Below are 15,116 nucleotides of genomic sequence, written 5' to 3'. Positions count from 1 at the left end.
ACTAGACTAGGCAGGCAAGCACTTCACCCACTGAACCATCTTGTCCCTCTTCTTCATCTTTTGAGAGAGACTAGCTATAGGACAGCATTCAAGTTCCTCCTGCTCCATGCACCCTTCACTAGCTATCATGCTTTGAAGAGATTAATTAGCCAGGTGACTTAAAGAAAGGCATCCCCTCTTCCTCGTACCTCAGCACTGTTTAGGATACTAACAACAGCCCATCTCAGCTTAAGGTCCCCAAGGAGGAATAAACTGAACCTGGCAAAAAATGCCCCAAGTTAAGAGATGTTAAATTCTGAAAGACCCCTGGCCAATTAGAATTAGCTTACGTTTACCTGAACTGCATTAAGAGACATTCGGAGGGCTAAAAACCTTGAGGGGAAAATCTCTACGTTGAATTTATAATGCAAAGAGAAAATGTATCTAGTAAAAGCCGACACAAAAGTTGGTTTAGGTATACACACAGCCGAAACTAGTGAGACGGGAGGAACCACCATCTCAGGATTTCTTTCACAAGGCATTTGCACATTATAGTATTTGAGTCTTTCGACCCTATTATTTCAGATGGGAAAGGAAGCTTAAGGCAGTTACCATCCCAAAGGTAAAGATGAAGAGGTAAACCATACACTTGGAACTTTTGACCAAATAGTTCTCAGAACATTCAAGCAACCAGAGAACTGACAGCTTATTCAGCTGCAGGGCTTGGTCGGACCTCTAGGAGGCGCCAACGGGAAGTGGCCTGGAGGTGGAAAAGGGCGGATAGTGTTGACACGCGCCCGCCAAATTCCCTCAAATCCTCCAACGCAGCCAGCACCCACGAGAGGCTTTAAGTGGTCCTAGCGCCAGGGCGGTGGGTGGGACAAGCGTTCCGGGTCATCTTTCTTTTTGATACCCAGGATATTGTGCAGCTAACTGTAGCCAGAGTCTTGGAGCATCGCGAGGGACACACATGAGTCTCTCTAGCCCTGGGCTAGCAAGCAGCTGGAACTGCCCCTTAGGACAGAGAATCAACCGCTGGGGCAAACCCTCGCCTCTTAAAGGGCTCATCTTCTGCTGGCTTTTGTTTTGCTTTGCAGCCTACCGCACAAGCAGCCCAAATCCTTCTAAGCCAAGTTCTCTTTCTAGGACAAGATTTGTTGATGTGAAATTCAAATCACGCAGCAGCTTCGTTTTATTTCTCCAAAAGTTCCCTCTCCCACCCCATAGTGTAGGCCGTGGAAAGGTGCCTGACCTCTATCCAGATACGTGCTGAGCGCCTTCCCCAGCACCCCCAATCAGTACCCACTGCTCTCCTGGGCCCCGGCTCATCCCACACACACCAGGTCTTTGCTTGCCTCCTTCAGGAAACCTTTCCTGATTAACCCCGGTGGGACACCCGCCAAGCCAATTGCTCCGGAGAGACTTAGGGGCCGAGCTGAAGTGGAGGCAGACTTTCAGGAGCACAGGTACCCAGAGGGCCGGGCGGCCCCGCCCTCCTTCCCCTCCCGCACCGCGAGAAAGTCAGGCAGCGGCTGGGGGACACGGCTGTATTGGGAAGCGAGGGGTGGGGGCTCCTACACAGTAGGAGGAGGCACGTCCCGGCCCCAGGAGGCCGGAGGACTCTGTACACAGCGCGCGGCTCCAGCCCCGGCCGGCCCGCCCGGGGCCCAGTCCGCGGGAGTCCGGAGCGACGAGTTAAGGCAGCGTGGCTGGAAGGGAGCGGGGAGTGGGAGTCGGCCAGGTCCCCTGAAATGCTGGCGCTCCGAGCGGCGAGCTCCTCGCCAAAGGACAGGGGGAAAGACAGTCAATAAATAAACCGAGGCGAGAGGGGACCCCGGGAGACTCTTGGAGTCCGGGAAGGCCAGCGGCCTCCGCAGGCCTAGGCCTCCAGCGCCTCGACGGGCGCTAGCAGCTTCTGTCAGAAGTTAAAATGGCTGCCGTGCGGGGCGGGCTGCGGCGGTGTGGCGAGGGGCGGTTTGGGCGACAGTGGAGACTTCACGTCCACCCTCTTCAGGGAGCGGCCGCGGTGGCCGTCGGGCCGGCCCAGGTACAGGAGGTGCCTCCCGGGCCCCCCGGAGTACCTGGACGGGCCTCCCGAGGGGACTCGGGTGAGCAGGCCCGGGGGCGCCCGGTGCGTGGGGAAGGGCAATCTTCGGCTGCCGCTGACGCCCAGGCGTGGAGCCGGGGCCGAGAGAGCAGGCCGCCCGCTCGGGGCCGCGCGCTTGCCGTCGGGCGGTACGTCGAGCCTCAGCGGCGGCACGCAATCACGAGGCATCGGGCTGGAGTCCACGAACAAGGCGGCGCCGGGCTCCGAGGCAGGCGGCCGGGAGGTGAACGGGGCGGAGGCGAGAGGTTCGCTGCCCTTCCTGGGCGGCTGCGGGCCGTGCAGGTAGCGCAGCAGTTCCTCCAGCGTGGTCACCTCCACCTCCTGCCCGGGGCAGCCAGGGGGCGGTGGCCTCACCAGCACGCGCGGGGCGGGCCCGCCCGCCGCGCTGCAGCCCCGTGGGCGGCCTGGGCCCTCCGAAGCGTTGTTCCCGTTCTGGTTCCACTCCCAGGGACCCCCGGAGGCACGGAGGTGCTTCACCGGCAGCTCGGGCGTGGTCTCCGGGGTGGGCAGGCAGGCCAGCTCCGGTGGGGATCCGCCCTCGGGCGGAGGCAGGAAGGTAGTGTAGAGCTGGGGCGTTTGCGCTGCATCACCATCCTTGGGCGGAGGCGGGGGCTCAGGACCGCCACCGTGCAGCCTCGCCAGACTGCGAAGGGAGAGGGGGCGCGGCAGCCCCGGGGTCTCGATGTCCTTGCTCCGACGGCGGTTCGCGCGACGACAAGCACAGGACACCAAGAGGCCGGAGACTGAGGCGCCCAAAGCGAAGGCCGCCGCCACACAGGCCAGGAGGAGTGGGATGGGGATGGATCGGGAGGCTGAGGCTGGGGAAAGGTCCCTGCGCACGCCTGCCGACCGAGAAGGAGGGGGGAGGCTCAGCTTTAGGGTAGTTGGTGCACAGAACAGGCACAGGTGGGGCTAACAGCAAGTTTTCATGCTGCCTTTCAGCTTCACTCCACACAGTCTCAGGATCCCTAAACACACAGGTTAGAGCACTGGTCTGGGGTATCCCGATACCAGTTGTAGCCCCTGTAGCCATGCCAAGAACAACTGCCAAATTGCCCGTGCAGGACACTGGCTGGGATGTCCAGCTGTGGTGAAGGGAGGTTCCAAACAGGTGTTAGTGGGCATCAAACACCAATCAGTACCCGGCTTAGAACTCTGAGACTCAGCAGTTCCACGCTGCAATACTGTCCCTCCCAGGTGACCCCCTTACCCTGAGTGTGAGCTCCAAGAGTGGAAGACTGGGGCCCTGGGTGGGCATCACTGGGGGAACTGGGGGTCTCAGGGGAAGGGCCAGGACCCAGAAGCACTGGTAACAGAGACCAGGTCAGAGCCAGTGAGACATATGCTCTCCACCCATGATACCACCAAGAGTCCCCCACCCCCTTTGGAACCCAGGAGTCCGAATTCCAGTGTCGCATCTGACTGTTCATGGTGCTGGTCTGCTGATAGCCCAAACAGATCTGGTTGTGTGGGCTAAGGGAAAAGAACACTGAGGCCACAAGACTCACCATAGGCAGAATCTCCAGGGCCAGACTGACTCCCAGTCGCTCCATCTATGAGAGAGGGTGAGAATGAGGGAATTGAGAGAGGTAGCTGGTACAGATGCTGAGAAAGACAAATGGCCAAGCCTGGGATATTGTCGGCAGCCATCACGGTCATATGCAACTTTGGCTGTGGCTGCAGCCATCCCTTGTCTTTACCTTGGCAGTCACCATGCTCCATGGATTCCTGGTTCCCAGTCAGATCCACATCAGTCCTAGAAGGAAAAGGGGGTGGCTCACTGTGGCTCTGCACTCTGCTGTACACTCTCCTCAGAGACCCAGGGGCTTCTCACTTACCCTCCAGGTCCCCTGATATTCACACAGCCTCGGAACCGATGCCATCCACAGTATGGGTCCAGAGAAGCCAGGCAGCTCCTAGGGGAGACTGAGTAGTGTGAAGCTGCTACCCCTACTGTTGCCCTCTGCTTACCCTGGTGCTGGAGAGGCTTACCGCCCCCCACATTTCCATCCCATCCACCCCAATCTGCTTCAGGCCCTAGTGGCTGCCTACTTCAGACTACAAAAGGTGCCCCATCCTCTCCTCCATTTCCTTGTCATCCCCAAGACTTGGGAGTTTTTCTGAGCTCCTACTAGCCCAGGAAGTGTCACCAAGCCACATCTGACCTTAGGCTCCTCTCACCTCTGACATGCTCCATGCCGGGCACAGCGGCTGAGAGAGAGGTAGACGATGCATCCAGGAAAGGCCACAAAAAGCCTGTGACCCTCAGTGTCCAGCTCCAGCCCTATGATCCGTCGAGCAGCTCGGGGTGACCGCTTCCCACTGCACCTAGTTTGATGCCATAAGCAATCAGAATGGGGACAGCAAGGCTGCCTGTCCCCAAAACAGTTGATGGGAAGAAAGAAGTGATAGGGCACAACCCATGGAGCCACCCTACCCAACAGTGGAGCCTTCTCACCAAGTCCCTTTCTCCACTTCAAGCCTCTAATCCTGCCAGGCCAACACTGGAGTACCCAACCTATTCCCCCATCCCCATCACCCACCTGCCCCCACAAAGGACTTACCGGGCATGGCTGTAGGCATCAATCTCTTCCAATATGATAGGCTCGGGTCCCAGAGACTGTCCCCCTGGAGGTAGCACCTTCAGCACTGTCCCATCATTGGAGCCAAGAAACAGGACTGTAGTATTTCTGTGGGGGCCAGCCATACCATCCACAGCTACCTGGGTCAGTAGAGCCCTAGAGCGGTAGGCTTCAGGTGAGGACATGTCTAGTAAAGCTTGAGCACTTCCAGCAGCACCCAGATGCCTTGCTTCCCATTCTCTTACTGCTTCACAGGTCCTCTCCCCCAGTGTGATTCGCCTCGTGGGCCACACAGAGAACGAAGGGAGTGACCGAGGGCAGGAGGCAGTGAGTACCTGCTAGTCAGAGTGAGGAGAGGTTGATGGGTGGCAGGTGGCACAGCGGGATCCAGCAGTGGGTGTGCCTTGATGAAGAGCAGGACATCGTCAGGCAGGTCTTGAGAGGAGGAGAATAAGGCAGCTGCACCCACACCTGCACAGGACCCTGGCCTGGTGGGCACATGGGGAGGGGCAGCCTTAGGGCAGAGAACTGATGTTAAGCTATGTGTCCCCAACCCCATGCCCTCAAACATGGCTGGTTACCTTTTCTCCCCTGCAAGCAGACTCACTTGCACCATTTCTTCCCTCCCCTGTTGTAGCTCCTTAGTCCAGCCCAGGCCTGTCCTTGTACCACAATGACCTCCTTACAACCCAACATTAAGAGTAGCAATTGCTTCTGCCCCAAAAGCCACTCCATACTGGGTACCTACCTGGGTGAGGGGACTTTGTCCTCAGACACAGGAGTCCAGGCCCCATCCAGACTCCTCTGCTCCTTGAACTTGCCCTCAAAGCCACGTTCAATGTCATCTAGGTAGAAGGCGCAGACTGCAGACCCAGGAATGCTGAGGGGGCCAGAAAAGATGCAAGGTAGATGTTGACAGGGACTGCACAGCTCCTGCCAGGTAAGAAGTGATAGCCGCCCTTTGTGCACCACGTTAGAGGCAGAGACCAGTGGGAGGGGCAGCCTCGGGAGAAAGGGTGGCCGGCCAGGACAGCAAAGTGGCCTTGCTTGGAGCTCCTCCTCAGTAGGCATTAAGAGGGAGTTTGGATACTGGGGAAAGGGGTGGCACTAGGTCACATAATCCACCTGGTACCAACCTATTGGTCTGAGTAGTGAAGACCCCAAAGAGGGCAGAGCGCCCATGCAGGTTCACAGGCCCAGTTAAGGACTGTAAGACATCAAAGTAGAAGGTAGAGTCCCCAGGGACGGAGCAGTTGAGCCTCAGCTTAAGGAAGGATGTCCAGTGGCGATCCAAGGCCCGTGGTGAGCCACCCATGTCACGTTTACACACCCGGGCCACCCGGGAAAACTGCACCTGGAGGAGATGGTGAGAGCCCCAGGTCAGCTGGTTGAGATGCACAGTGTGACTTAGGAGCTCCAAGAGACAGATATCAGGGTCACAGCAAAGAACAGAAATGATATAGCAGGCCCTTCTAGGTCAAGGTAAGAGCTGGAGATGCAGCGTTGTGTGGGGAGGAGTCAAGATTCCAAGGAATTTGTTTTCAAAATTAGGGCCAAGAACTTTCCTTAGGACTCAGAAGAACTGTCCAGCAATCCATCCCTGGTACCCAGCTCCTTACCCTCCCCAGGCGGGCGTCCTCCACAGAGACTTCTCGGAAGAAGAAGTAGACATGGTCTCCATGCTCCAAAGCATAGACAAAGTGTGGCTCTGAGGTAGGAAGACAGGGAAGGGCATCTATACCTGCTCAGAGACTCATACCCACACATCCTAGTGTATCCTCTCCAGGCACAGTCTAGCTCCCAGGATGACTGACCTCGAAGCCACTTGGAGTCATACTTTGCAGAACGGAGTGGGGGCTGAGGTCCAAGGCTTCTGTAAACCACAGCATCACTGGCCTGGAAATCTGCTGCTGTGGCTGAGTACAAACTACCCTCTGGAGAGACGAGGGAGTGGGGTCACAGAAAGCTCAGGATCTGCAGCTTGTCTCCTACTGGCCTACCCGTCTATCTACCTAGGCATGGTCCCAGCCCCTATCTCAACCCTCCACCCAGGGACATGGGGGAGAGGCCAGGGTGGGAGAGGAACTCCCTCCAGCCCCTCACATGCCTGCCTCTCGAATGCCCAGGTGCACACCTGCAGAGATGGCCACAGTGGACTGGGTGGCATCAAAGGGGCATCGAGCTTGCCCACTCAGCTCCTCACCCTCCTGTTGCAGAGATGTTATCTGGGGACAGAGGAAGCAGAGTCCTGGAGGTTTTAGAGTCTGGCCCTACAGGGCACAGGCACCCACCTCCTCCTCCAGCCCCTCTCACTCTAGTATCCCACGCCTGCCCATCCCCAGATGCCCAGCCCTTCCCATCAAACTGAAAGCTTATTGGATTCCCCTCCCAGTCCTCTTCCTCAGTACCCCATAGCTGCGACACACAGGGCTGAAGGAATTTGTTCCACAGGCAAGGAGTGTCTGCGAGTCCCAGGGAACAAGAACACGGATGTAGTTGTAGCATTCGTCCTAGAGAACCCAAAATTCTAGGTCAGTGACAGGCCCGGAACTGACGTTAGGGGTTACAGGAAGTAGTGAGAGTAGTGTGGCTAAGTCTCAGGCTGTCGACTGTCGTTTAGCTTGCAGCAAGCTCCCTGGTCTCTCTGAACCTCCCTTTCCTTTTTCCTGGGACGTGCAAAGGGAACTGAAAAGGATGAATTCTCTTCCCTTTGTCTGCACTAGGGTGGAAGGGAGTGAGAAGTAGTCCTGGCAGCCTACTACCTGAAGGCAGCTCTCGCCTTCCCTCCAACTCTATTCCACTCCTCACCGTCAGCTTTCCCCGGACAGCACAATTCTCCATGTCTTGGCTCCGCCATGTCAGAAACTGCAGGAAGAAGAGAGGTCATGTGGCAATCTGGACCCCTCCTCACATTATGACTCCTTCTCAGCCCCCAGGACCCCCGTTATGCCTTTCCCAGCTTTGGCTCCCTGCCTGCACCTCCTCGCATACAGCCCCTCACCTTGTTGGGCACCAGCCCCTCCCCTTCTTCTTGGGCTTGAAGATCGAAGGAGAAAACGTGATCCCTGAAGGGTAGGTAAGGAGGGGTCAGAGCTGAGCAGAGGCACCCTGCCTGAGCTCCTTAGCCCCTCCTTACCCATGTTCACCAGCTCAGGGCCAAGCCACATAAAGTCCTGCGCCCTAGCCTCCCCCTTACTCCACGCCTTGGCATTTGTTCTCTGGGTCCAAGCATGTCCATGTCCCATGGCTTGTGCACCTGCATGTGTCCCCTGCAAGATGCTGCAGTGGCCATGCAGGTCCCATGTCTGCCCAGGAGCATGCATGTCTGCCCCAAAACGGTGCCTCGGCCATTTTACCGGGCAGCCACAAGCAAGGTCCGGTTCAAGGTCAGGAATCTCTGAAAGTCCAGCCCAAGTTCCGCAGCCACAGCATCGTCCTCCAGGCCCCGGAACCAGGATGACGGAGAGGTACCTGGAGGTGCAGCGGTGTACTGAGGATGGCAGCTGAGACAACACACTTCCTACCAGATGGAGCCCAGCCACAGAGAGGCCCAAAATCTACTACTAAAAACAGTACCAGTAGCTAGGCATAATGGTACACAGCAGCACTGGGAAAGGCTGAGGCAGGAGGACTGCTGAGAGTTTAAGGCCAGTCTTGGTTACATAGCAAGTAAAGGCAAGATGCTATCTCAAATTAGAAAGAAAGAAAGAAAGAAAGAAAGAAAGAAAGAAAGAAAGAAAGAAAGAAAGAAAGAAAGAAAGGAAGGAAGGAAGGAAGAAAGGAAGGAAGACAGAAAGAAAGAAAGAAAGAAAGAAAGAAAGAAAGAAAGGAAGGAAGAAAGAAAGAAAGACAGACAGAAAGGAAGAAAGGAAGAAAGAAGAAAGAAAGGAAGAAAGAAAGAAAGACAGACAGACAGAAAGGAAGAAAGGAAGAAAGAAAGAAAGACAGAAAGAAAGAAAGAAAGAAAAAGAAAGGAAGGAAGAAAAAGAAAGGAAGGAAGAAAGGAAGGAAGAAAGGAAGGAAGAAAGGAAGGACAGACATTGAAGCGGCTCTGAGGTTGGAAATACTTGGGTCCTTGCAGCCTGATTATGAAGTTCACATAGAGTAGGCAGAGAGTCAATGCCCAAGTTATCTTTTAGTCTCCACTCATATACCATGGCATGTGCACTCCCCCCAAATAAAAACTGTTAAACAAACAGAACACCACCAACAGCGTTTAATTTTGATCAGGTACTATGTGAGTCATCTGAATGATTTTCCTTTCTTAATATATTATCCTTATGGGTCACCTTGGCCCCATTTCAAGGCTTAGTGCCCTGAGGGGTTTATAGGATTACCACGAAGGCAGCAGGGTCTGTCTGACTCCAGAGTTGGGCCAAGTCCCTTCTTAGGGCCACCTGTGTTTTAGAAAGTTCCTTTCAAGGGGCTGGTGATGGCTTAGTGGTTGAGAGCATGTACTATTCTTCCAGAGGTTCAGAGTTCGATTCCCAGCACCCACATCAGGTGACTCACAGCCACCTCTAGCTCCAACTCCAGGCAGCCCCACCTCCTCTGGACTACTTGAGATTAAAACATTCCATTTTGCAGGCCAGCTCCATAAGCAGGAAGGTAAATAACTAAAAAACATCTTCAAGAACTCCCTGAAACTGACCAGATTCAGTAGGCCCCTTTCCTACCAGAGTTAACAATAAAAGCTGAGAGTCCCCCTCAGAAGAAGCTGAGCTGAAAAGAAGACTCTTGGAGGGGAAAAAACAAAAAAACAAATGAAAACGCAGAAACCAGCCCAGCTGCCTGGAGGAGACCAGTTGAGGCTCCCGGAAAGCATTGTCTGCTAGGTGCCCTGCCTGCAGGCTGTGCAGTGCTCCCAGTTCCCAGCTGTGTAAGCTATTGCCCAAGCTGGAGTGGGCTTCGGTGATGCAGCTTTGAGTCATTTCTGCTCCTGTAAGTAACCGCTCACCCACATTCCTGTAAGAATCCCCACCAGTTAAAGTATTTGGTTCACCAAGTTGGACTTTGGTGGTATCCATACCTCCCTATCTGGGGTCAGTAGACCTGTTTTGTCTCCCCAGGAAAGGTTTTGTCAGTACAGCTCCTACACACATGTACTCATATATAATTAATGCATCTGCTTCTCCTACCCATCTTGGATTCCTCCTCAAGACTTTTCAACACTTCACCATTGTGACCAACTCTATTGTCCACCTTATCTGGGCATAAAAGCTTCAGGTATTGGTTTATGGGGGAACCCAGGGTTCACAGATGATGTAACAGAGAGTGCTGAGAACTGCATCAGATATAGCATTTGCTAGTCTTATCTGTCCCCCAACAGTTACTCCTAGTAGCCCAACCAAAATGAATCTAAATCCAACATCTATGACTTTTCTCTGAAAGAGTGGGTTTATGGTTTCTGTCATGGTGAGACCTAGGCTCTCTGGTGGGCAGAGAAGTAAGGGTTTCAGGAACCACACTGGGTTGTAGCTAAGAATAACACACAAACATAAAGTGCTTAATTTGGGCCAGACAGTGTTCTCAGGACTGTGCCTAATTTGTGTTACATCTGTCACCTCACTTAATCTCTGAGTGACAACATGAGGTACAACACTATGATTATTATCTTCCTTTTACTGCTGTGGAAACTGAGGCTAAGAAAGGTTAGATAACATTAACCAAGGTCACACAGCTAGTGAGCAGCTGAGCAGGGGTTCAGACCTGCTATGGTTTGCTCTGGCATTCCTCATGTTTGTCTACTGAGACAGGGTCTTGCTATGTAATCCCAACTGGCCTGGAACTCACTACAGAGCTCAAGCTCTCCTCAGACTTGTAGCAATCTTCCTCCCTCAGACTCCCAAGTGCTGGGACTGTGAGCATGCACCATCATGTTCAGCTAGAGGTCACATTTTTAGCCGCCTAGCAACACTACCTCTGAGTGAAGAAACAAAGCCCAGGGATGAGAAATGTGTGGTTCCAGCTCATTCCACCTGTTTGTTCCCCTCTGCTTGACCATTCCCTTAGCTTTCAAAACTGAAAACATCCGGACTCCTGACTCCTTGCCTCCTCCAACATAGGGGTCTCATTCTCTACTTGCATCCCCCCAAGAGGGTAAAGTGGGTGGGGCACTCACCTTGTAGGTCAGAGGTCAACAGAGGGATGGGGTCCTGGGGAAAGGCAGTCTGGGCTTGGGGGAGTGACAGCAGCAACAGCAGCAGCAAGGGCATGGAGTGGGGGGCACGGGGCATCCTGTGCGGGGCAGCTCAAGCCCCAGGGAGTACCCCCTCACCCATATGCTGGCCCTGAAGTGGGGAGACAGAAAAGTGGGGGAAGGGACTAAGTTCTTTCTACCCTTGTTGCAGGCAGACTCCTCCCCAGGTCTATCCCCAGAAGACCCTGTGGGGTGGGGCAAAGAGCCATCTCTGCCTCACTCCCAGCCAGCTGTCACTGTCACTCAAGGCCCTTCCCTCTCCAACTGGCCCAAACTGGTTGGGTGCTGCCTGCTGGTATGACCCCCAGGTAAGGACAGAACAAATCCTCCGACCTCCCATCCTTTCCAACTCTCTCCTGCCTAGGGCTGGGACATTCAGTAGGTGATACCTCCTGCCCCCCTGCGCTAACCCCTTCTCCGCTATAATTAGACACTGAATCCTTAACATTATAAATAGTGACTCCTTGGCACTAGGAGGAGGAAGAGGGCACCAAGTCTGCTCGCTCCTCCCTTCACAGACCCCCACGGCACCCTGGGAGTCTTGTAGGCACTGCGCCCAGGCAAAAGCAGCTGGGCAGCAGTCATGGTCCTGTCTAAGGCTGAGAAAGAACAGAAGGAGAGGAACAAACAGCCTGGGGTCACTGACCCAGCCTAAGCTCATACTTCAGGGCCATTCCCATCGCTGAGGAAGAAGCTGGGCAGGGAGGGCATATGGTGTGCATGGAGGGGCTGTCTTAGCCAAAAATGAATCTGCATCAAAGCCAGATCAGAGGCTAAATTTAGCTCTGGCTGCAGCTGTCTCCTCGACCACTGGGCCCCCTCCCATCCTGGAGCCCCCCGTTGCCTCCCTGGCTCCTAAGAACCAATGCATGTTCTCAACGTGGGGAGAAGAGCGGACCCACCCCCTATGCTGAACGAAGGATAGAAAGGACGGGTGAGAAGAAATGGCTGAACGTGCCCCGCTTTCCCCTTCTTCCCTCATCAGGCTGCCTCTGAAATTGAAATATAAATAATTCAATGACAGGCAATTGTAGCCCAAAGTCCAAGAAAAGATGGATATGGTGAAAGGAATGGTGAGACAGGTCTCCTTCCCACCCAGCAGCCTCCCAGTCAGCTGACCCTAACTAGACCCACTGTGGGGGGTGCATACCAGCCTCCTGCCTTCCCTTGAAATCGAAGTGAGGGGCTGAAGAGGCTCCATTAATCAGGGCAGGGAGTCCTTTCTTTTGTGACAGATCACAACAAGCCTCAGTTGTCCATTCCAAGTCTTCTAAAGAAGATGCTCTGGGCTTACAGGGCAAGCCCCCTCCATCTCTCCAATAATTTCACTCCTGAAGCCAGGACCCAAGTGTCCACCCAAGCCCAATCTAGCGTCACTGGTGGGGAGGTTGACGTCAGGTGGGCCCCAAGAGAGCTGGAGGAAGGGGCAGGGTAGAAACACCTAATGATGACCCCCCCCCTTCCCCAGAGGCAGAGCACTTAGCTACCTAAGGACCCCTCCCTTGAAAGGGAGTCTTCCTCCCTCCCCCAACCCATGTTTCCAGATGCTGGTACTCCCAGAAGAGAAAGGACACAGTTTGTCTCCGATGCTCTCCTACTTGCCCTCAAGTTGCCCTGGGCAACTGCTATCTTCACCCTGGAAACAACTTTGGTCTCTGGCAAGTGGAGAAAAGAGCCAGACCCTCTTCCTGACCCCAGTCGGAGCCTGCCTCTTTCCTTACCTGGGGTGGTGGGTCCTGTGGGGATGAAGAGGGATAGGGCCCTCTGATCTAAGGGAGGAAGGGACAAAAGAAGAAGGGAAAAGACTAAATCACATCTCCCTTACTACATCCTTTAAAAGTAAATGTGCAAATTCTGGGAAAAGCTGTTGAAGCCAGTGTCGGGGAGATGCTACTGGGGGAGTGCATTTTGTTTGGTTACAAAATGAGGGCGGCTTCGCACCGGAAGATAAGAGGGTAGCTTTTGGCCTTTAGTCAGAAACTCCTGGAACTGCAGGATTAGCCTTGGGGAAAGGGCTGTCTGGGAGTTGTGGGGACCGATGACCACTCCCGAGTTAAAACCTTCAGACTCCACCAGCCTTCCAGCAAAAGCTCCCTAGCTAGGGACAATAGAGGCTAATTTGCATCTAATTTGCATGCTCTTCATTTCCAAGCTAAATGCTCTGATAGCAAGTACCCTCATCCCCTTATTTCCTCAGAGAGCAAACAGTGCTTCCCTACTACCTAATCTCCCACACTAAGGACCCCCACACGCTCACTTTCAGCTGGGTTAGTCCAGCCTCTAAAAACACTTGGTTGGCCTTTTCCTTGGCCCACTAGACTCGAGTATGATACATCTTTAAGAGGGCTTCCCATAGCTGTTTGGGGGAGCAACATCTGGGTGGCTCCCATCCAATCCCTGGCCTGGGGACAGGCATGCTGTGACCTGGAGAAATCCCAAGGAGAGACCTGGCCATTCTTTCTCCTTTTAGGTCCTCCCCTTGATAGAAAGATGAAACAGCCAGCCCCTTCTTTTCTCTTAGCCAGACAGCTACCGCTGGGGAGTGGCCGAGGTCATAGCTGGTGTCTAGAGGAGCAGGGTAAGGAATAGGGAGGCAGGCCGGGGACAATAGCAGGAAGCCATAGACATGGTTGCCCACCCCTGCCCACCTTCCTCAGGAGGCTCAGGGGGTGCACCGAGCCTCTAAATCCTTTTACCCTATCCTTCGCTCTCCGTCCCAGGCTTTGTACTTACCCTCCCTCCCACCCACCCCCAACGTGGATAAACCAGGTGTCTGGAGCTTCGCATGAGCTTAGCGTGAGATGGGCCTGGGGCCAGGGGCTCGACGTGTCTCCCCCTCACTGGATCCGGGGCTCCGAGGAGGGGCGGGTAGCAGCGTCTGGGCCGGGACCGGGTCCCAGAGCCACGTTAGCGGGAGGAGGGGCTGGAGGGGCCTGCAGGCGCAGATCAAGTGGGAATGAGATCTGGGTTTGGGGGACGGAGGCGGGTCTCCCAGACTAGGGAAACAGGGCTAGAGGCTGGAATAGCCGAGGGCGGGCCTTAGGCCCGCGCAGAGCTGGTAAGTGAGCTATGATGCTGTCGCCAGGGCCGCTCTCCTCCGTGGGTGACCAGTCTAACAAAGCCCCGGGCGGAATGAGGTGAAGCGTGGAGGTGGGCTCGGGAAACCATGCTCCTCCCTGGCTCCGGTCCTGGACTCTTTGCCCAAGCCGACCCCTCCCCCTAGGAGTGTTCAGACTCCAGCCTGCACAAGGACAGGGAAGCAACCCCTACACCAAAGTCCTGAATGACTTGTCCCCGTTCTAATCCCCGTAGGGGCGTCGAGGTCTACTTCTCCACAGGTTTTGGAGCCTCAGTTTCCCGAGGGAGAGGCAAGGTGCTGGGGCTTGCCACCCTCTGCATTGTGCGCGCTTCAAAAAAAAAAAAAAATCCCCTTCCATGACCCCCAATCTTGCGGGACACGACAACGACCATGTCAGAAAAGAAGCCTACACCCTGCGCCCATCAGTGCAGCTGTTCTCGGCCACGGTTCTCTTCTCCACGCACCCTAACTCTGCCAGGCACAAGACGCGCTGGACCCACTCGGGTTCCTGTGACACACAGAAGCTTGACACCCTCTTGCGACGCTCCTGTCCCTCCCTGCAGCTACATCCCTACCCCAAGGTACTTGCTCCGAGATCCGGGTCAGCAAGGTCCAGGGAGCAGCAGGCGGCCCCTAGCTCGGGCAGAGTTCGCAATCCGTGGTTGGGGCTCTGGCAAGACGCGACGAGCGTCCTGTCTGAATCGTGCTTAGATTTAGGCTCCAAGGCGCTGTCGGGTTACGAGAGTCTTGGGTCTGAGTAGAAGCCCCTATTCCCGCCGCAGATCGGCGGAGGAAAACAATGCGACCGCCCGGGGCTCTGGGCTCGGCCCCAGCCGCCCCGCCCGCCTCCCAGCCCGGCCCGCCTCCGGCCCGCCTCTTCGTCCTGCTGCCCAATGGGATACTAAGCGGCGGGATAGGCACCGCCTTCTCGGCACCTCTCCACCAGTAATACTACAGAAAGGCGGGGCGCCGAGCGCACGGTCCACCCAGAGCTAAACCGACAGGGTGAGCTGGAGACCAGAGTCAGGCACTAGATAGACTCGCGGACAGTCACTGAGACGGGGACATAAGCTACATGCACACAGACAGGTTGGTAGAAAAGAGGTCCCGGACAGAAGTGTCACAAACATGAAGGAAGACAACCCGAAAAGAGAGACAGGAAACCAGGGG

General features: G+C 55.2%; 1 protein-coding gene across 24 annotated transcripts; it reads right to left on the bottom strand.

Annotated features, from left to right (window-relative positions):
- Positions 1-1,147: 1,147 nt before the first annotated feature.
- On the bottom strand, positions 1,148-14,744 carry Sema6c (semaphorin 6C). Of its 24 annotated transcripts, none has more exons than XM_087621158.1 (22): positions 14,522-14,744; positions 12,589-12,636; positions 12,018-12,281; positions 11,770-11,859; positions 10,790-10,958; positions 8,025-8,139; positions 7,670-7,733; positions 7,477-7,533; positions 7,077-7,178; positions 6,803-6,893; positions 6,483-6,602; positions 6,288-6,376; positions 5,805-6,022; positions 5,417-5,548; positions 5,004-5,156; positions 4,651-4,824; positions 4,268-4,414; positions 3,925-4,002; positions 3,787-3,842; positions 3,595-3,639; positions 3,297-3,392; positions 1,148-2,928 (listed from the first exon to the last, which is right to left on the bottom strand). In XM_087621158.1, exons 5-22 carry the CDS (start codon positions 10,902-10,904, stop codon positions 1,898-1,900), a joined length of 2,883 nt encoding a protein of 960 aa, XP_087477284.1. In that variant the 5' UTR covers positions 10,905-10,958; positions 11,770-11,859; positions 12,018-12,281; positions 12,589-12,636; positions 14,522-14,744; the 3' UTR covers positions 1,148-1,897. The 24 variants fall into 24 exon arrangements, with proteins under 24 accessions (XP_087477284.1, XP_087477298.1, XP_087477339.1 ...); XM_087621172.1 differs by having other exon boundaries at positions 14,532-14,744; XM_087621213.1 differs by lacking the exon at positions 3,297-3,392.
- Positions 14,745-15,116: the final 372 nt, after the last annotated feature.

Source organism: Rattus norvegicus, chromosome 2 (assembly GCF_021556685.1).
Source record: "Rattus norvegicus strain SHRSP/BbbUtx chromosome 2, alternate assembly SHRSP_T2T, whole genome shotgun sequence".
NCBI lineage: Eukaryota > Metazoa > Chordata > Mammalia > Rodentia > Muridae > Rattus > Rattus norvegicus.
This window is presented reverse-complemented; position numbering and strand designations above follow the sequence as displayed.

Excerpts from the sequence above, each read along its gene's own strand:
- Sema6c (XM_087621158.1), bottom strand. The coding sequence starts at position 10,904 with ATGCCCCGTGCCCCCCACTCCATGCCCTTGCTGCTGCTGTTGCTGCTG. Across the intron at positions 8,140-10,789 it reads GTTGACCTCTGACCTACAAG|GTACCTCTCCGTCATCCTGG; the intron begins GTGAGTGCCCCA and ends CTGCACCTCCAG. Across the intron at positions 7,734-8,024 it reads ACCTTGCTTGTGGCTGCCCG|GGATCACGTTTTCTCCTTCG; the intron begins GTAAAATGGCCG and ends CCTACCCTTCAG.